A 20,885-nucleotide genomic window follows, 5' to 3' on the forward strand; every position below is an offset into this window, starting at 1 on the left:
TCGCCAACAATCTCTACAAACGGCTGCAGATATAGAGATTCCAATGTGTATTCACCCTGTTTAAGTCCGTAAACTATTATTTTAATTTCGCACCTTAGGCGTTAGCTGGTGACTTGTTGGTGAAGGATAAATTGATTGGGTGGGTACAACCTACTCGATTGTGATGACCGATGAACCTCTTATGAAATCTCGTTGGTGACTCTAGCAGGGTCCTTATATAAAAGTATCCTAAATCCTACCGTAAATAGATGTACCTTTCGCCAAGCTGCTTTTCTGTATCCTTTTCAGTTTAGAGTTGTACCGTAATTTTGCCTTCTTAAATCTGCTACTTAAACGAAAATGTGTATGAGCTAAAAGGTGAGTTTACTCAATTGCGTTTTGAGTTTTCTTTGCTCCCCGCACGACACAAAAAATGTGTTAATAGCCACCAACCTTACTCCCCACCAGGCCCTTGTTACCCGTCGTCCATTAACGGGTCAAATCGATTGTTGAAATTGATGCAAGGTGGTGAGCTCCAAAGAAGTACATGTAGTGGCTAGCGAAGCGCTTCCGATTACCACGAGCAACCATAAGCAGAGCGCTGGCTTAATGCCAAGACAAGAGTTAACTTTACTGTTCAAGAACTTCAACTACTGAATCAGTACTGACTACTAAGCTGCGTCTTCCTACGCACCGTTACCCCGATTGCGATGCTGTTACCACTGTAGAATCCCTTGGAGGATCTACACACAGAGAACAAGGACCTACTCTATTTCAACCGCAACGCTGTTGTAAAGCGCATTTGATGGTACGGTGAGGCAATCACGGTAAAGGGTGATCCTTTGATCTCTTGTTGGACCTTATAGATAGTACCAAGAATTTCGTCGCCAGACTCCAGCATCTGCATTCAAAACCCTTAGGTGTTCGCTGTATAATGGCCATCCGAGACGCCACTGTTTTAGGTAGCAAGCTGTCACGGCCCCATACAGGATTGCTGTCAGCATATTTGGTCTCGTGGAAGGAAGAATACATGACTCGACAATGGTGAGCATTAGCCCTATAAGATTACTTTGAATCTAACAGGAAGGGTACTTTCGCTGGAAAAGTAATGTACGGCGATCCTGCGTCTGGATGCATCAAATACGTTTGTTGTCCACTCGAGGATCCTGGATAAAAACTAGCAATGACTGCATTTAATTCACGTATGAGTAGCGTCCGCGAAGGCGTTGAATGAGGCTGTGGACGCGTCAAAATGATTTGGTCGCTCCTCAACTGAAAAAAAAGATGTGACCACTGTTCGTAAGCTTTTCATCGTTGGTGTACTGCTAAAACATCTGCACACGTGCCTATAGTCAGCAGGCAACCAAGTTTCAATGTTCTTCAATCTGCTTCCACCGCCAGTAGACGAATACCAAACACGTATACAAATAAAAACAACGACAAAAATGCTGCATTTATGAATTCAAAGCAGTCTTCTCCCGTTTTTTTTTGCTTTGCCCAAGTGCCATCTGAAACATTTGCGTCATGATTTTTTTTCACGCTGACGGTCAGCGGCATGGATGCGTTTATCTCGTGCCCGCTCCGCCTCCTGGCGCTGCAGTTCTCTCGCTCTTTCTCAAATTGAAGGCGGCTATTCAGGTATGCATACTCCTTTGGGTTGCCATTGTTCATGTCTCTGATTGCCAGTGCAGCGGCACCGGCTATTACCGCAACTTACTCCATCTTCGTCACTTTTGTAGCACGACCGCTGCTGGTGCAGTTTGCGCGCATATTGTCCCCAGTGCTACTCGTCTTGTGACCCGCAGCTTATAGGCCGTAATCACTCTCCCTGCTGTCTTCGTCGGCTAACGCCGTGTCGCTTAGCAGCTCGTCCTTGAGCCCCCCCCCCCATTGCCAGAGGCCTTAATACCATCGGCCTTAGCTCGTCCTCGTCTCTGTTTAATTTTATTTTGGTGTTAAAATGCTCATTCCAGTCGTCCAATCGCGCGACGATGATCTGCAGTAGAGCATTACGCTTGCAATAAACTCCACTAAATGAGTAGAGACTTTTCACACCAACATAACTTGTTTTGTATACCCGTTTAAAATGCTCAGAAATCCAAAAATAAGGGCTAGAGCACTTACGTTAAGTGTTCTAGACCTTATATGAGGTTGTCTCAACGCTTTTAACGGATATGAAGCACCGCAAAAAAGGAGCACTACCATTCCACATAGTGCACCCACCTTCGTATACTGATGAATGAATAATCTGTCACGATCAAATATCTTTACTGAGAGCTATCAGTTTCTAGTTTGACGTAGTCAGGAGTGCCAACGACAGCAGAACCGGTTTGCTGGAATTGATGCCATCGGCTATAGAAAATAGCGACGAGGACGAGCCACATAGCAGACCATCATGGAGTAAACTTTGGAGGCCAACTGCGGGGCTGCAAGCACTGATCCTGCACCACCAGCCCCGAGCTTCCTCATCGCTACGTGTACGCTAGTGACGGTAGAGACCTAGCGCGTTACAGCCAGCTTCCTCGCAATAATAACACTATAGCGTGTGGCAAAGCAATTATCTGCCTTTGAAGATGGCAGAGGCACTAACGACGCGGGTGTAGTCGAAACGTTTGTTTGAGAGCTGCTAGACAAACTGATAGACCGTCACATTTCGCTCTTCGACGTCATTGTAGTGATAATCCAGACGAGTGTCAAGGAGGTGACGCAGCAGTTGGATACGTGAGAGCTCAGCCGATTAAATCTTAGCATTGCCACTTATACTGAATCCTATCAAGAATGCTTTCTCGGTCTTTAAGTCTGAATTCAAAGGCCATCTAGCAGACAGGAGAGATGCTATACATGTACTGAGCCCGCCATCGGGTGTGACAAAGACTGAGCACCGTGCCAAATACTTGCCTCGCGTCGCAAAACACAGTACGGCGATGAAGTGACACCGGAAATAGGCGACTCCAAAGCTGCCCACACATTTCGTTTTCATTGGATATAATTGGTATACCCGTTGGCTTCTAATGAACTTTGCTTTTTATAAGTTTCCACGTATTTTATGATTAAAAGTTTTCTTACTTTCAATTTAGCAATTCTCATCTCCTTCTTTTAAGTCAGTTTTCGCTACAGCCTTCAGGATACACTAAAGACCTTGACAAAGCCGCCGACAAACGCTCACACGTCAATTACCGGTTTGCTAGCTGATGCAGGGGGGGGGGGCTAGCAGATGCGTGCGCATTAGCCCACACCGTGCTCACTTGAAGGCCAACCATGGTCCTGTATATCCGGATATAATTCTCAGTTTAATCGAAGAGATTCTCATTTTGATCGGAAAATTATGGTGTGATGGTGATATCCAATAATCTTGAATTGCTGAGATTCATAGCTGGGTGCAGCAACGGAGTCTGTCTACATTATTATGTTTTATTAACGTACATTTACTTTATAAAAATTCAAGATTCGTGAAAAGCTCGTTATGGTTGTCGTAAGCGAAGTTTTCTCATAAGCGAATGATTATTTTAGCCAATCATAATTCCTAATTTAAATCATATGATCAAAACTAAAATGTCCATAAAGCCGCCTAATTGTAGTGTACACTGCTGTCATTCGTTCGTTCACTTACTTGCAAAAATAAAAGGACATTATCAAAAGTGCTATGGGAAGATTTCGCACGACCGGAACCGGCAGGAATCCCAAGAAATTTATTCGAATCGCTGTAGACTACACTCACAAGCGTCTCCTCCTCGAATATATCGTTGCTTGTCATAATGGAGACGAAGTTACTTCTCACTTTATCCATCCTGTACTGAGAGGGAGAAACAGCGCAAGCAGAATCATACATCAAAATGGAAGAAGCAGACAGCCTTCATCGTGTCAAGGTCACCTGAAAACTCTGCGCTCAAGAGGACAAGAAACGATACTTTCTAGTGAAGCAAAAAGTGCTATTGTCCTGTGGCTGAAATCAATGCGGAAAGAGGGCTGCTCGCTATCGTCTCATATGCTAAAGTTCAAAGTGCTGGAGGTGGCAGCTGATGGAGGCCTGACTCGTGCGATACTCAAGGCATCTCATTCGTGGAGGCGCCAGTTCATGGAGGGCATAGACTTGCACTCCGTGTCCGCACACCACATGGCCAGACGACCCCAGTGGACGCTTTAGCTGCAAGGGCTATTTTCAGCGGACTATTGTCGAGCACAATATCACCCATGTGTTCAACGCTGATCAAATAAGTAAGGTGGCGAGCACGGCGCTTCTATGACATTATAAACAGTTTGCTGACAGCCGTCTTCTTCGAGTATTTGCCACTCAAGACAATTAGCACCAGAGGTGCAAAGACAGTGTGGATGAAATGTAGCGGCACGGGCACAGATCGTGCTACAGTTATACTACTGGGATATTGGCACGGTAACAAGTACGCTCCCTTCGTCATATTTAATAGCGGCGTCTCCCGTCATGACCACACGTAGGAGGAGAACGATGCGGTGCGCAATGGCTTTGGCGTACGCCTGTGGAAATTAGGTTTTGCTCCTAAAGGTTTGCGTTGATGTCGGATCTACGGCAACCCTCCGGCGTGGTGGAATGCTCACATATTGAAGGGGTTTCTGGAGTATCATTTGGCTTTCGTGACAGCATGCATGATAAGATACTCCTTCTCTGTAATGATTTCTCAGGTTACTGGACCCAAGAAGTCATTGATAACCCTGCCCTCCTTAATTCCGTGCTTCTGAAAGCGCCTCCACGCTACACTTACGTCTACCAGGCTGCCGGCGTGGCATGGAATCAGCCCTTCAAGAGCATACTCCGTTTGCGATGGCTGGACCACCTCTATCTCAGATCTATGACCGTTTGTCCACGAAAGAGACCAAGCGGAGAAGCGACGCAAGATAACTAAGAAGGTTGCTGCTATTGCTCACAAGGAGACACAGGCGGTTGCTAAAGAAAAGACTAGCAAGCTCCACAGCAAAACGCTCAGCTCCAAGTTTTAAATGATAGCACCCAAGCGTGTCCACCTTACATAATAACTCACCGAAAGTTGGAAAGACAAATATAACCAAGTCTGGATTTGCGAGGGCAGAATTGCTCTGTTATACACATAGTCTGATGAATCCGATCAAATTTCATAGCTTCTGGACAGACTGACGGCCACGGACGCACCTGTTGTCGACACCCCGACGACGCCAGACAACTCGACGAACCAGGCCGAGCCCACTGTCGCGCCGACCAAGGCCCCCATCGCTTGCTAAGCGCGTCTTCGGATCGAATTGCAGCCAAGTAGCCCTTGCGAGTACTTTGCTGCTTTTTTAGCCCCCGTATATCGTCACGTTCTGATTATTAAGCGTCTTTGGCTTCGTGTATGTTGAAGTCGCTCAGCCGTTATTAGCGGTGATTATAACCTTCAATGACTATCATCCTCTGAAACATTTAAAAATATTGTCACGTACTTCGTAGTAGAAAAGCTTGGCTGAGGTGCTTTTCGAACACAACAAAGATCTTGGAGAGAGGGACGATAAACTAGGCCAGTTGAGGATGTGGCTTGAGGACAGCGCATGTTGGGTTTGGTGTTGTCCTAATTGGACAGTGATCTGAGTGTCTAGTTGTCGAGTGTCATATTAGGACACGCGGACTCTGGCTTGTTTTGTTCTAAAACGCATTGTGATGTCCTTAATATCGGTTTGTTTTTGAGCCGATTGCTAGTTTATTATCCCACGTTTTAGGACAATAGGACATTTTAGGACTTCTAGTAGGACACAATCTCTTCTACCAGCGCATCAATTGCTGAAGTGTTGAAAGCGTTAGCTTAAGACCTGAGTATAAGAAGCTAGAGTAGTTTTGGGTCAGAAGTGACTCGCCCCCAAAAATTCTGAATATAAAATCCAGATAATATCTATAATGAATATATTAAAAACACTTGGCGCAATTTTGAAGGTCAATAAGCGACCTTGGACGCGTAGCTCATGTGGCTTAGACCACCGCGTTTTTTGCAGATGGACAATCCCGCTGTGTCCATATTTTTTTACGGGCTTAAAATAAAAAGAGGAATTTGCTTTCTTCTTCTTTCTTATAGCTATAAACACAATCCTACCGTAATATTTGTATGTACGTCACGGCGATACGGTGTATGCTGGCGAGGCTTCAGCACTGCTCTACAGCCACGACAAAATTGATTGTGTGCGTAAAAAACCGTTTAATAAATTAGCAGCTGAATTATACCTCAAATTTAAAATATTATTAGCAACGCGACCGTATCCTGACGCTCGACTCCTGTACTGTTGCAAACTCTTCGCTCACAGCTACACTCCCCATTTTAAGCACGACTCTGTAACCAACTTCATAAATTTTTTTTTTGCATCTATTTTTGCATTTATTAATACAGGGTAAAGTTATCAATTTTCATTTTCTTAAGCATGTATGAATAGTTTAACTTACCCGTATTCCTTATGTGATTGGCGACTTAGCGACAAATCCAACAGCCAATCAAATTAACCTAAATTTTGTGTTGTCGCGCCTTATGACAAAGTACGAAGTATATTTTTGCACACGCTACAGTACCTCCTTTTTTCCATGCAGGTATCTTTTATGCTGGCGGATGGGCCACCTCAAGAATATGATCACATTAGGAATACGGTAGAAAAACCTCGGATGGGACGTTTGCCCGAATCTCCATAACGTATCGCGGATGACCGAATCGGTTTCCTGGAAGGTTATGTATGTTTAAAGCTTTTAAATTGTAAAGTACAGCCATTCAACGTCCAAAAACCTACCGTCGGACTCGTAGTGCATCGAGTCACTTCGCAATTTTCATCCCAGCGCCAGAATCCTAGCTATGCGTTACAGCTTCCTGTTTGTTTTTGTTGTGGCGCTCACCTTTGCAACAATCGCAGATGCTGGTTTCACTGACCGAGCCGCCAAGAGCTGAAAGAGGACGATCATTTTGAGCCTTCAGCGCAGTGGACCAAGAAGTGGACCGCGGAAATGAATCGCTGGGTGGACAAAGGAAAGGATCCCATGGACGTGACCAAGTACTTTAACAAGCAAAACACTCGCGAGGCGAGAGAGAAGCTCAATCTGTTCACCGCTGCTTGGTTGGAGAAGAACCCAAGTGTCACCACGGGCGGAATGAACTGAATTGGGCAATCTAGCTCTGGCCAATTTATCTGTAATTTTGGTGAATCGAAGGACTGTTTCAATCTTTTTTCTTCTCATCTTATTGTAACCAGCTTCCGCATTTTCCCGGTAAAAATACCACAGGCCCCGTCACACTTCGCTAGGCAACAATGGGCAAAGTATCCCCGTTCTCCATGCTCGCTGAGACCGCAGTGCGTTTTTATCTATCCCGTTGATCCCTAGGTAGAGCGATATCCATCGTTTTCTTCTTTCTTTCATTGTTGCAGGAGGAGTTCATACAGCTCGAATGTGCGCGCCGACGAAACCAAGCAAGTCTAAATCAACGTTCATCCCAATTCCACATCACGGCACAAAAATCTCGTCTCAAAGAGAAACTAGCGCAGACTCGACGACACGACTTTTTACTGCGTGCCGACAACAAGGCATCGTTGCTGGATATTATTGACCATGTGCGCGAACTCGGGGATAATGGAGAAGAAGCTGGTGATAGAAGTAAAGCTTCGCAGCGCAACGGCCCGAGTCCGTTAGAGCGCGACCGATTCAGGTCCTGGGCTGCAGATGTCGAAAAGCTCCTATTTGATTTCGAACCAAGTGACGCTTATGACAACGATCCTCTTGTAAGACTCGTAGAACGTCTTCAATACCTCCAAGATGGACACGTATGTCTGGCTGAGGTGGCAATGGATGCTAGGGCAATCCTTGAGCGCTGGGATCGCGCTGGTGTCTTCGACGAGGAATCCTCCAGCGAAGACGATGAAGATGATACTGACGAGGGTAGCATTCACTTTCGCTCTCCAGATCCGGTTAAAGAAAACCTCCGGCGTCTAGAACAATCGTACGCTTATCAAAGTGTCCAACAACGTGCCGCAGCAGGTATCATCAAGCGCAACGTTCTCATCTGGGTGCGATCAAAAGCTTCTTTCTGCGATCGTGTTGCTGAAATCGAAATCTTTGGACGTACCACCGAGGCGCTACTCAAGGAACTTAGAGTAACAACGCCTCTTTCCGGGGTCAATTTGAGCGCAAACACAGACCTTTTTGCACTTGCAACTGGACGAGGCGGCCTGAAGCCGAGATACAATGCAAGCATGGCTTTTAAGGACCTACTACAATTCTCCAAGCACATGGCACTTTATCCTGTTGACCAGGCACTGCGTACCGTAGAAGATGTAACTCGACGTCGGTATCTCTTCGACTCACGCTGTGCACTAAAAATTCAAGCAGTGTGGCGTCGGGTAGGGGAAACTGTTCGAGCGCGTCGACTTCGTCGAGCAGTAGAGGAACTGCGCTTGAAACGAGAGAAAGAAGCTCAAGCAAAGCGTGAGGCTGCCAAGGAAGCGAAAAAGAAGGCCTCCGATGCAGGGAAACGTAAGGCTACTAAAGTGCTCAAGAGGTCGAGCACAAAGAGGTCGTCCTTGATTTCTTCAGCTGTCTCAAAGCTCACTTCCGCAGCAACTGTCGGTGATGAAAATACAAATGAACCACCGAAGGAGACGGTCCCAGCTCGCCAGGAATCGACGGCCGATACGACCGAAAAGCAAAAAACATTTTTTCCTCCTGTGCCACCGGTAGACACAGCAAACCGCCGCATTAGCACTCATGGCAAGACCATAGAAGACAAGCACACATCCCCGGCGTCGACTCCTCGAAGAAGACAGCGGGCCTCTCAACTCATCGGCGCGAGTCACCATGACAGTGATGACGACACTTCGGATGTCGAGGCAGCCTGGAAATCTTTTATGGATACCGTAGCGGTGGTGTTGCCGGAGGAGGTTCCAGACGAAAGGGAAGAAACGTCATTACCCGAAGAGGAGCCACCGCAGGACTCAATTCCAACACAACCGTTAGAAAACACTTGGGAAGGATGGTCGGATGACGAGATTGAAGAGGGAAATAACGGGCACGACAACGATGGTAGTCGTCCACCCACTTCATCGACCCCACCGACGCCTGATACTCCCCTAATCAAGATTACTATCAACAAGAATGTTGTGACTGATACTACAACGCGTCCACAACCCCGAAAGGGATACAAGACGTCTAGGAGAACTCAAACTCAATCTCATACAAAACCAAGTACTCCAGCCATTAGAGCACCGTCATCTCTTCCTTTTGATGCCACGCTGCAGAATCATACAGGTCCGTACACCGGTGCGGGTCAGCTGAGCTTAATGGCACCCTTTATTGACGCCGATAGAAGCAAAACGTCACAAAGCAGCGTTGTTCCGGAGCGAAAACACTTGTACGAGCTCGACTTTAAAACCGAAAGAATGGATGTCTCGTTCTTGCATGCCATCCAAGCCCTTGGAATGTTGCACGAACCCGAGCAAGGAAATGAGGCAAAAACACCAGATAAGGTTGTAGCTGTCGGTGGCGAAGCTCCGCGCGCAATCACGTCAAGACGAACGACGGTAGAAAGGCTTCGAAGCATTACTGAAGATGAGGAACAAAATGCTCGCGTACGCAGCTTGCTCGATTCAAAGAATCGGGAACTTACGCAATCTAACCATCAGCAGCCTCGCTCAGACCTGGCTTCTCGTGGCGGTAAGTCGGATCAGCGAGGGTACTTCTCCTACGGGACACAAGGCAAGATATCCGGCCTTCCTTAATACTGCTGAAGCTTTAATTATTTGGCATTGTTGTGTGAACAGGCATGAAGATACAGCGAGAGGTTGTCTTACGTAAAGGATCGAGAGCATATTCACCGTTGACTACACCACCTGCAGAGGATACCGAGGACTCAGTCGATCCAGCCAGCATGGAAAGCAAGGCGTGGCATCGTTCCACGATCGCAGTGATACCGGAGGCAGTAGGGGCGCCACGCCCTCCTGTTGCTCGATTCCGTTCTCGTCATAAGAGACGCATAAACGTCCAGCAACGTACCACCGAAGCTTCTGTTGAAATCCAAGTATTCCCGAAAAAGCCCCCTAAGAGGACTGAGAAGGGTAAGGAACTTCCATTGATACTACGTAGATCACGGGCTGCAGCTCGTCGTCGAGAGATCGGAGACCATTTGCCAGAAGACAAGGAAGATCAGCTCGAGATTCCTGCTCCAGATGTGAATAAACAAATGTGGAAGCGCGGTGGGGAGTTACCGGAGCTAGCACTAGCACAAATCCGAGACCGCGTGGGGTACCAACCGAGGTCTGCGCATCCCAAACGGATGTCGATCATAGCTGGACGTGCTCCTCCTATGTTGAGTGTTCAGAGCGATGATACTATCACCATGAAGACAGTTTCAGGTGCATTGGACGAGCAGCCAGAGACGATTTTCCCTGTTGACGAAGAAGACGATCGAAACCAGGACAGTGATACTTCCGATGCTGATGATGGTGGTATTTACACTTCAAATGAACTTAATAACGACGAGCAAAGCGATGAACGTAGCCAAAATACCATCGATGAGCTTCAAGTCGCCGACTGCATTCAGCACACGAACAGTGACGAGTTGAGCGAGGAGCTGCGGCTTCTACATTTGGCGAGCCAAGAGCGCAAGCGCAGTCGTCATCGGTCACTACTTGCTCATCTACAGAACGGAGAAGACGATGGCGAAGAGGATGCAAGACGACAGTCGAACGATCTCAGCCCGCAGTATCAGCACGAGCGGAGGTGGCCACGACACCGTAACAAGAGGCGAAGTGTGAAGTTAGAGGGCGAGGGTAGCGACATCGCCACCTCCGACGATGTTGAAGTGGCTGTCCGGCACTTTAAATCCAGTGACGAGGAAATGGACCCTCGCACGCGCCGTCGACTGCGAGTCAAGACACGAGACGCCAAATCGGACCCCTGCGACAAGCTCAGCGAGGACGACGATGATGAACACTGCGATAATCAGGACGTAGACGTGTCGATCAAACTTGGCATGACGCAGAAGGAGCGTGACGAGGCCTTCCAGAAGTTGCTGACGCAGTATCTGGGGCTACTGCAGTGCGCACCCGCCGAGGTTGCGCGTCGGCCTACACTCCGAACCAATTTATGTGCACCACACCTCTATGTAATCAACCCTAAATAAAATCACTCTAATCCAACAACCCCCGAGCTCAATGAGCAACTCGAGCCACCAGATCGTCGTCATGAACACGTCTGCTGCGGCCGCTAACGACGACGAGATGCTCGCGCTGACGCTGCAGGATGTAGAGGAAACGGAGCGACGCCCGCAGATCAAGCCACGCGCGGCCGACACGTCATTTGAAACCTTTTCTCACGAGAGCGCGGAGCCGAGTGAGCCTTTGTCTATGCCTCTGACGCTGCCCACGTCGCCTACGCTGCTACCACTGTCCTCGTCACCGTCTTCAGCCGCGTCTCATCATCGTCAACAGCAGCTGAGCGTGCAACAATACTTCCAGACCGAGAGCAGCGCTGGCGGGGATTTCAACACCGAAATGCAAAAATCTAACGACGAATATCGACGCTTAACAGACGCAATTAACCTGAACGTACCGAGTGTTTCCGGTTCAGTTTCCAGTGCAAGTGGACGTTTGATCGCCTCCGCGTCGCACGAAGTGGACATAGCGTCTACCTCGACTCCTTCACGCAAGAGTAAGAAGAGGAGGCAGGGCACCAACGTCAGTATCGACCTCCAGACCAAGATCCGCATCATCGAAGTGGCCGAGCAGTACCAATATGACCCCAAGAGCTCCAGTCGCAGCAAACAGGACGGAATCCTGCCTAGTCATCACGGAAAAGAAATTGTGAACGGCATCCGTCTAGCAGAGCAATTCGGACTTAATAAGAGCACCGTGAGTCGCATCTTGAAGCGCAAGGAAGAGTTCAAGAAGGCTTACTACAAGGACAACATATCGGGCTGTTCCAAGCACATTAACAAGAAATCCAAGTTCGACAAACTCAATCGACTCGTGGAGAACTGGTTCGATATGAATCGAGAGAAGAACGGCACGATCACGGACACTTTGATCCGAGATGTCGGCAAACGATACGCAGAGGAGCTCGGTATTGAGGACTTTCGAGGATCCAACGGCTGGGTGCGGAGTCTACGTAATCGCAAGGAACATACAGGTCGAAATACTGCGTCGATGGAGGAACAAGAAGCTGAGAAGAGGAAAAAAGACAATGAGGCTATCGAACGCATGCGGAACATTTTCCCCAATGGTGTCAAGGACATGGCTGGATTCTTCAAGGACTTATCGACGTATTTGGAGAAAGATGGTGCTGGAATGGGTGGATTTGGAGACTTTAGCGGTAACAATAGTAGTAACCATGGCAGTGCAAGAGATGCGGCCTTGGCGCTGGCTGGGGCGTCATACACAGACATGGACGATAGCATCTCACGTCATGACGACGGAATGATGGCCGAAGAATTCCTCAAGAAGAAGATGATTGACTCGCTACGTATCTGGTCACAAGAACTAATGGCGTCTGAACTGGCCAAGCTTAAGAAACGCATGAAGCCGCGACAGGCGGCTATCCTATAGCACTGTACAGTGGTCAAGCTGGCTGTCTATCAGACGTGTATAATGCCGTTTGCTGTTCCTCTAACCTTCTCATCATCTATCAGACACAAGAGACCTTTTCATTGCAGACCACCCCGTGATATTTCTGATTAGGCCTTCGCTATATTTACCCATCGCGTCTGAGCAAGTCGTCGCCTGGAGATGCTGGATCGGAAGTGATGGCTCCGACACGACGTATATTCCCGAGGAAAGATAGTACGTTGGACCGCGCCATAAACGTTGGAGTTAGTCTGCCAAGTTTTAATTTCGTCGAGACTCGTCCGTCTCGTCGTCGTCGCGATGATTCACGTTCTGTCACGACTCCAGGGCTTCCACGTATCAACGGCGCATATGAAAACCAAACGCAACCAGTGTCTGTACATCTGGACGAAGTATTGTACGCCACGGTATCAAGACGAGCAGAGCAGTTTGAAGACCCTTTGATGCCTTTGGAGACCAAGATGGCTCGAACTTGGCAAGCGTTGCTCCGACACTCCGAAAGTGGGCGCTTTGGGAACCCTAAAGCTGGCCCAGTAAACCGTATTTGTACCGCTTTATGTCTTGAAGCTACCGAGCAGATTCTCGCAGCTTGTGGAGCATCAGCATTGCTACGGAATGTACTCGTGGGTGGTCTTGCGAACTCCATTTACGCAGAGTATGATCCGGACCATAAGTTTGAGAAGCAACAACAATACGCGGACGTTGTCGGGCGTCAAGGCAAGAAGATTTTAGCTCAAGACGAAGAGATCGTCAAGCTGACGAAGCTACGCGAGCACGCAGAGCAGCACGTGTTCGATCAGCTCAGTGCAGCTGGTGTCGGTCAACTTCTTCAGCAAATGGACTTGTCCCGTAGAGTGAGTGCTGTGGCTGAGATTCTGACCCCTGTACTTGACGACGAACTGCTACTCGTAATTTGGAATGCCACTGCTACAACCCAAGCGTCTGCGAACCAGCTCCTCCGATCTCAAGCGTCAGATGATGCCGAGATGGATACATCACAAGAGAAGATGTCGTGGAAAGAGACCCGAAAACGAGGAGCTGCCCTGGCGAGTCTCGTGCTGCAAGAACGTGTTCGTCTCGTGATTCTTGTGTGGCAACGATTGAGTCCCGAAGAGAAGAATTTAGCGTACAAGGCTCTGGATCCCTCGATCTCCGCTACACAGGCGGCTACTACTCTCAAGAGCGTCCTGCACGCACTCGAAGAAACCTATGTCTCCGAGTTAATCCATCACCAGCGGCAACTTTCGCGTCGAAACTTGAATTTGGCCTCTCAGCTGGGAATCATCAACGAGTCCGGTCCCGACCAGACTCCAGCCTCGGGAAGGCACCTCGCCCTGGCCCCTACTACTCCACGTGCGTTAGGAAAGCTGCGCGTCCTTAGGGCTCGTTCGCGCTCCTTATTACTAACCGGCGACGCTGCGGACTCGACCCTCGCTGCAGTTGAATCCAAGACATCAATCCCGCAGGTTCTATTGAGCGCCCTTGTGCCATCAAGTCCTGGTCATGGCAGGCTCAGTCAAATCCATATTTCTTCGAATCAAGGACGCTCGCGGCCTGTGAGCTCCGGTATTTTACCGGAGCAGTTGCTGGCATCTCATACTGATGTTCTCCGCACGTGTGAAGATGTGTTTGATCTCCTCTGTGAGGTGGAACAGCAACAAGTGGCAGCGCTCGAGCGACATAATGGCGTGCACGGAGTGGACTGTGAGGAGATAGAGGAGCGGATATTGGTGCAAGCTCGCGTAAAGCTGCGAGATCTTCTGTGCACGTACATGGAGCCATCTGAGCCTATTCAGGAACGCTATAACAGATGTGAGGAAGCACGCGAGAAGCGACAGGAGCTCGAGAGTGGTCGGTCTGATGACGAACGTAAGCTCACGGAGTTGGTGCGTGCCATCATAGCCGGACAACGTCGCAATCCTGAACTTCTCGTCAACGTCGTGAACCGCAGTCCAGAGACACTACTAAGTGCGATGTCCTTGAACGCAGGGATGTTGCTCTTCTCTATCGTAAAATTCCCTGACCTGGTGAAGAGATTCCTGTCGTTAGATGCGAAAGCGTGTGATTTTCTGGACGCGCTAGTGCAAAGGCACAAAGGAGTGCAGTTACTGTGGAGACCTCCAGGTGGTATCTACAGCCACGACAGCTTCCTACCGACCACCAAAACGAGAAAAGTGTCCGTTGCTACCGAGGAAATAGCGTTAGCGTTACCGACTGGGGGTTCCTTGGAGCAAGGGACGATGTTACTGCTGGAGTGGTTCACGTCGCATCTCAATGACTTGACTGAAGCTTTGCTGGAGCACCCGAAGCCGCTGCAGTTGTTGTTCACGAAGATGCATCAGCGTGGCGACGTGTCTGCCTTCTATCAGATGATGCTACTACTGCAACAGACTCCAGGGGTCCAGAACTTTATATCGCGCGCTTCGGTTGGAACTTTGGAGAGACTTGCGCTTGAAGACCAAACTGCCGTGCTAGCTGTGCTTAGAGAGATCTTCCAATGCCGGAAAAACAGCAGCGAAAATGGTGGAGACAGCCCGACATCTCGTGCGAATCGAGATTTACTCCACGAGCTGCAAGCGTCTCCTCATCTGCTGACGTGTCTGAGCTCCATGGATCCGAATGTGATTCAGGAGGTTTTCTTAGGAAATGTGGACGTCTGGGGACCATTTTTTGTCGACATGGTGGCTTCGAGCGACTTTCTATTACGTCAAAGTCTTGTACAGCGGGTACGTGATGTAGCTTGTGCAATGTCCTTGTTCTTTCTCACTTACGTGTTGTTTAATGAATTAGACGAACCATGTTGAGGGCGGCGACACGCTGCTACGTCTTCTGACCGTGGTTATTGACGGCACTACCGCCGCATTGGATCTGGAAGCGCTGGATAGAGCGCTCTCGGCACCAGATGTGGAGCAGGAGAAACAGCGCTTAGCCAGTGCACGCAGAAAAGAGCATCAGTGCATTTACCTCCGTGGTCGCTGTACAGTCTTTCGAGCGGTGATAGCGCCACAGATCGCTATCGTTGGGTACAACCCTCGACGCTTCTTGTGTCAATCAGGGATGGGAAACAGTTGTGCAACTACAACAACAGCTTCATCTTCTCCAGACCGATCCAGTAAAGAGAACAAATCGGGACGCACACTTCTGCGTCCTCGAGCGAAGAGAACTGCTCCATCGGCGCTAACAAGGAAACGGCATCCTCGAAGCGAAGGTGGCGGGTTTCAAGCCCCAATTTCCAGTGGAGACAGCAGCACAAGTGAGAAGATTTTACTAGCAAGAGGAGGTGAGGTACCGCCAATGTGGCAGCTGTATCTACGAGCTCATACTGCGTTACAGTCGAGAGAAGATACCGATGGAACGCTAGATACTTTGCCTGCTCTGTCGAAGGCTCGCACGAAAGCCTTAGTACTGGATATCTGGCTGGAGTTCCTCAAGGTGGATCATCTGCAGCTAGAGACAGCGAGTCTCTGGTCTGTAGCGCCGTTCGTGTGCGACTACTTGGTTGCACGCTACAACGCTCCTGCTGCAGTAGGTGCACGGCTCGAGAACTTGTTGAATGGGTTGCTGGCTTTCCAAGATGATTCTCGCGTGGCTTTCTTCGCCTCGGTATGTGGACTGGGCGAAGTGAAGACGTCAGACGCGTACGAATCGGGTCCGCCAAGCTACGACGTCTTCTTGTACTACATGCACGCACTCGCGCATCTTTTCTACGGACAGATGAAGATCTTCCAATCAGGCAAGCGTCTCGATGAAACAGCGAACGGAAGCTGTCCAATTGATGTCCAGCACGCCGTGACTGTCACGAATACGCTGTTTGCTTTTTCTCTACCAGAGTCAGCGCTGCGTGCATTGTGTGCTGAGATCGAAGGCCTGCCTCGTATCAGAGCCGCTGGAATAGCAGGCGTGACGGATATTCCTGTCTCGACTACAAGCGATGGTGAATATCCGGTCGATTTTATCGACGACACGGATGATAAGACTCGATTCGTCGAGCTTGACGATGTGATGAGCGTCTTATTGAAGCAATGGACAGCCAAAACCCACCAGACAGAGGAGGTAAGCTTATCTGAGCTGCATCTTTCTAGAGTCATTCTAACCTCTTGTGCTGTAGCGCTATCGACAGGCATTTGCTACAAACGATTTGGGTGGAGATCGAATAGGATTGGACGAGTTTATCAAGATAGTGACCGGAGTCACAGCGGGACGGATAGCAGCGCGTGAATGTCGCTTAGTATTTAGTGATGCCGGCCAAGAATTCATGAATCTTGACATGTTCTTGCGCGTGACGCGTGCGTATCAGCTTCGTGTCTTCGACACACATTTACCGGAGGTAAGTCTTGACGAGCGCGACCTGCAGGATCTCCGTCTATCAGCGGGGCGAGCCAATATTGCATCAACGCAACGAGAAGTTGAAGATCTGGCGCGATACTGGCGCAGTGTCCGCTCGGACGTGGTGCATCAACTCGAAGCTGCACATCAGAAGAAGACGACCAAGGCGCTGCTCAAGAATCAGAGTGCACTTATAGAGAAACTCGTGGCCAACACACCTCTACTGCAGCAACAGCTTCAGATTCAACAGCCATACGCTAAACGACTAGCTACAAGCTCAGCGCACACGGCAGCATTGCAAGAGAAGCTTGACCGCGTATGGCATGAAGTGAGAACGTGCGTCGCGATGCTACATCGAGCTAAGCTCACGCAGCATTACCTCAGTGGACTTTTCATTCGTTCCAACATGTTGCGCTGGATACGACAAGCTCGCAAGCGCGCCAGTGAAGAGGAAAAGCGGCTTACGTCGCGTCTGTCATCACCGCTGCTTCCATCTGGTAGTGGAGTCTCCAAGTCAGGCTCCGTGCAAAGTATAACCTCACAACCATAACCTTTGTAACCAAATTGAATGAACAATGGCTACAATTCTCACTACCGGTAATCGAATAAAGATCTTTTCGCTAACCTTTGTAGCCATATCGAATGAACAGTTCTCATCGATTAAAAATCTTTTCGCTCTTGATACTTCGTAGTTGTGGGATGGTGGTGACTGCTAGCGCAGTTCCCAGTACGCAGCAAGCGAGGTCGACAGAGCAAGTCCGAGGCATCCAGAGTGGAGAGGTGTTCGTCCGCTTGAACGGCGTAAAGCTTTGTGAGCCTCACGGAACTCTCCATGGCGCTCGCCCGTTCTTAGTGAAGCTCTTGCACCTAGACGATGATAAGAAGGAGGCTACGCAACGGCTTATACAGCCGAGTGAAGATAAACTAGCATTTACACGCAAAATGCGGCGACATACGCGACAGCGGAGACGTACAGCGAAAGAGCGTTGGGATGCTGTACGAGGCGTGATTGAAGTGTACGACAACGAAAATGTATGTGCGGTAGCGAACCACCTCGTGCCGATTGAAAACCCTGCTTCGAGTGCGCTGGATCGATACTTCCGGCACTTCCAGACACTTGAACAAGCCTATAAGCAGCACGTGACAAGCGACATCCTACACCTCTACGCTTTGTTGGAGGCCGAGAGTAAGTACATCACGGCATGGAACAAATGCGAAGAAGCGAAGTACAACGACCAACGCGCACTAACCAAGCTGCTTTTCCGATTCAAGTACGTGTGAGTGGTCTGTCGTTTGATACTCTGAATCTAAACAATTGTTCCTGTGTAGCTCTTTCGCGTTGCAACTCGAAAGCGAGACGTCTGGACAGGTGCGGATGTGGAGACTGCCAGTGTCAGACCCACAGCGCAAGCGCTGCGTCAAAGCTGCCACGGAGAATATAAAGAAACGTTTCTTCTCATCACCTGGACAACCACTGGAGGTACTCGAGGTCTACAAGATCGACAACCGAGTGTTGCTGAGTAACTTTCAGAGATTTACCGATTCGCTCTCCAAGACAAACTCCGATATCAAGATCAAAGGGTTATTTTGCAATTTACCCGCGGACAGCGTTAAACGCTGCGTTGTATACGGTATGCACACAGCAAAAGAGAAGAACGGGGAAATTCGTTTCTTAGACCCCCACGGAGCCGAAATCAAGGTATTTAGTCGCTCAGCGTACGTTTGAGACACAAAATTACTTCCCTTCACTATCAAAATACTCACTCAGTTACATGAAGCCTGCTGCACGACCGTAAAGATGCCCCTGGGACGAGTATGGCATTTCGCGCTCGCTTAAAGGTAAATAACGGCACTGAATTGCAGTTTCCGAGGCGATTCAGCAGGTATAGTACGCTAGAGGAACTGCGCACCACAGTAACTGGAACTGCTTCAGGAGACCAGGTACCAGCAGTGCAGTATCTCGGACTGTGCAGAGTTGCCATGAGCAAGATATTACGAGTGAAGAATAGTGCCGATTCAAATTTCCCCGAAGACCCGAGCGTTGGTGCCCTCCATTTCACTAACGAGGTACGTTGAATCACTTTTCCGACCGTACTCTGGCGCACTCACTCTGCTGCTATGATCATGGATACAGGAGGAGTACTTAGTGAGATATCCGGACGCTGTAGTTCCCGAGTTCCTCATTCAATTTCGCATCAGAGCTCCTTCCACCCCGCTATCAGTCGATTTCTCCGGTGAGAGTATCATTCCAGTGTCACTGGCATCTTCAGAGCCACGTGTCGCGTCCGACGCTTTCCAAGACTTTATATACAGCGCCGCTTTCGACAGCCCAGTCTCTAGAATCTCCGCATTCCCGTTTGCGTTGCCTCCGACTGGACACCAACGCAGCTTCTTCAGACGAACTGACCCTCCAGCAAGCTCAAGTCCGCATTCTCATAGTTCCCAACAGCAAGAAGAAGAAGCAAGTAGAGATGAGGAACGAGTATACACTCCGCCTGAGACTGTACTAGCAAACTGTGCGCAACAGAGAACTCAGCTTCGAGAGGATTTGCAACGTCTCGAGAGATTATTCTGGTCACGAGCACGTGAAATTTGGGAGGAGGAAGGAATCCGCAGTGGCGTCAAGATACTACTCGACTGTCGACCCCACACATCCGAAACACTACAAGCAAGAACCCAGGAGCTTCGTGGCGAACTCGATAGACTCAACCAAATGGAGGACGAGTTGGCACGTAAGACAGTGCATCTGCAACAACGACCTCGCTCTCGACGGCGTTAAATAAAACTCTGTAAATACGTCGAAGTGCAATTCACCATGCTATTTCACACTACGAACTCAACGATATACTGCTGCACATCGTTTCCCCCCGGGTTGAGGAACGCATGGACGTGTCGTTCGGTGTCGTTCACTTCAACACACCGAAATTCACACGCCGCAAAGGACGTCACAGGTCCTGATGGTTGAAGCTCTGCACCGAGTCCTTGGGTCTCACAGGCCGTTCGGTTTAAGAACATGTACGGATGCAAATGTTCGTGCAGCTCACAACTCGTACGTGATGGCACGTGGAAATCCCAGAGCTTCACGTACTGATTCGAGAGCAACACGCGCGAGCCAACGTTGCCCGAAACGTTGCTAACCCGTACCGCGCGACCTGGTACGTCCGGCTGCTTGAAGACCGTTAGAGCCACGAAGTCTCCGAGCTGCTGGCGTTGCAGTGCATTAGTCCAAGAAGCCTCAACGTTGTCTCCATCGACCCAGAGACGCAAGCTGGCGAGCTGGTCAGGGCCGGGCGCAGCCGCCAGGGGCAACAGAAGACGTCCTGCTGGTCGTAACGTGGTGCCAAGTTGTCGAGCCATCTGCTGGTCCATGAGCAACAGATCGGAGACATTGTGGCCAGGACCAAGAGCCCACGGCCCCAATAGCCACATGGCGAAGCGACGGCCCACGAGGAGCTCTTGCGGTCGCAGCAGCCCCATGCGAGATAGTCTCAAATACGTCATGGGTACAAAGAATCAACGTACTAGAAATGAAGCCATCTATTTAGATTATTTTGTGTGTTTTTCAATGCAAGTGATATTAATACCACGTCAAGCGTTGTCCTTGTTGCCTATCCGACCCACGTCAGAGGTGTGCGGGACTGGCATGAGGCACGTGGAATGGAACGGCGTGACTCTGGCCCTCTTTCTCGATGAAAGCAACATGCTTTGTATGCATGCGGCCACGCGAGATAATACAGTAAAAGTAAAATAATTGGACATAATATGACACGATGTATGATGTCGCTGTTTCATTGCGTTTACAATCTTGAAGTGTTCCGGGACTTTCCACTGCGCAGATACATGCTGTAGTCTTCGTATTGCTGCATTCTTCAGTATCTTAGAGACCAAACGATAAATCTCATCTGCAATACAGATACAAGTAGTGCAGCTCGTCGCAACTCAACAACGAATGCAGAGAGCACGGCACAAACGGTGTACACCCACCCGACAACCGGACAATTGAACCTCAGATACTACGT

At 49.2% G+C, this 20,885-nt stretch overlaps 5 protein-coding genes across 5 annotated transcripts; 4 read left to right on the forward strand and 1 right to left on the reverse strand.

The window, feature by feature from the left end:
* Positions 1-7,770: 7,770 nt before the first annotated feature.
* Positions 7,771-8,414, forward strand: PITG_15853 (uncharacterized protein; the record flags this gene model as incomplete). Its single annotated transcript, XM_002898044.1, has 2 exons — positions 7,771-8,320; positions 8,371-8,414. 2 exons carry the CDS (start codon positions 7,771-7,773, stop codon positions 8,412-8,414), a joined length of 594 nt encoding a protein of 197 aa, XP_002898090.1.
* Positions 8,415-11,163: 2,749 nt separating this feature from the next.
* On the forward strand, positions 11,164-12,522 carry PITG_15854 (uncharacterized protein; the record flags this gene model as incomplete). Its single annotated transcript, XM_002898045.1, has 2 exons — positions 11,164-11,526; positions 11,635-12,522. The coding sequence occupies 2 exons, from the start codon at positions 11,164-11,166 to the stop codon at positions 12,520-12,522; spliced, it is 1,251 nt and encodes a 416-aa protein (XP_002898091.1).
* A 197-nt stretch (positions 12,523-12,719) lies between these two features.
* On the forward strand, positions 12,720-17,416 carry PITG_15855 (uncharacterized protein; the record flags this gene model as incomplete). Its single annotated transcript, XM_002898046.1, has 6 exons — positions 12,720-12,834; positions 12,934-15,266; positions 15,331-15,586; positions 15,644-16,455; positions 16,516-16,593; positions 16,649-17,416. The coding sequence occupies 6 exons, from the start codon at positions 12,720-12,722 to the stop codon at positions 17,414-17,416; spliced, it is 4,362 nt and encodes a 1,453-aa protein (XP_002898092.1).
* Positions 17,417-17,565: 149 nt separating this feature from the next.
* Positions 17,566-18,875, forward strand: PITG_15856 (uncharacterized protein; the record flags this gene model as incomplete). Its single annotated transcript, XM_002898047.1, has 4 exons — positions 17,566-18,137; positions 18,196-18,582; positions 18,645-18,780; positions 18,840-18,875. The coding sequence occupies 4 exons, from the start codon at positions 17,566-17,568 to the stop codon at positions 18,873-18,875; spliced, it is 1,131 nt and encodes a 376-aa protein (XP_002898093.1).
* Positions 18,876-19,689: 814 nt separating this feature from the next.
* PITG_15857 (uncharacterized protein) lies at positions 19,690-20,343 on the reverse strand (the record flags this gene model as incomplete). Its single annotated transcript, XM_002898048.1, has 1 exon — positions 19,690-20,343. One exon carries the CDS (start codon positions 20,341-20,343, stop codon positions 19,690-19,692), a length of 654 nt encoding a protein of 217 aa, XP_002898094.1.
* Between the last annotated feature and the right edge of the window lie 542 nt (positions 20,344-20,885).

This window comes from Phytophthora infestans, genomic scaffold, assembly GCF_000142945.1.
Source record: "Phytophthora infestans T30-4 supercont1.39 genomic scaffold, whole genome shotgun sequence".
Taxonomy (NCBI): domain Eukaryota; phylum Oomycota; class Peronosporomycetes; order Peronosporales; family Peronosporaceae; genus Phytophthora; species Phytophthora infestans.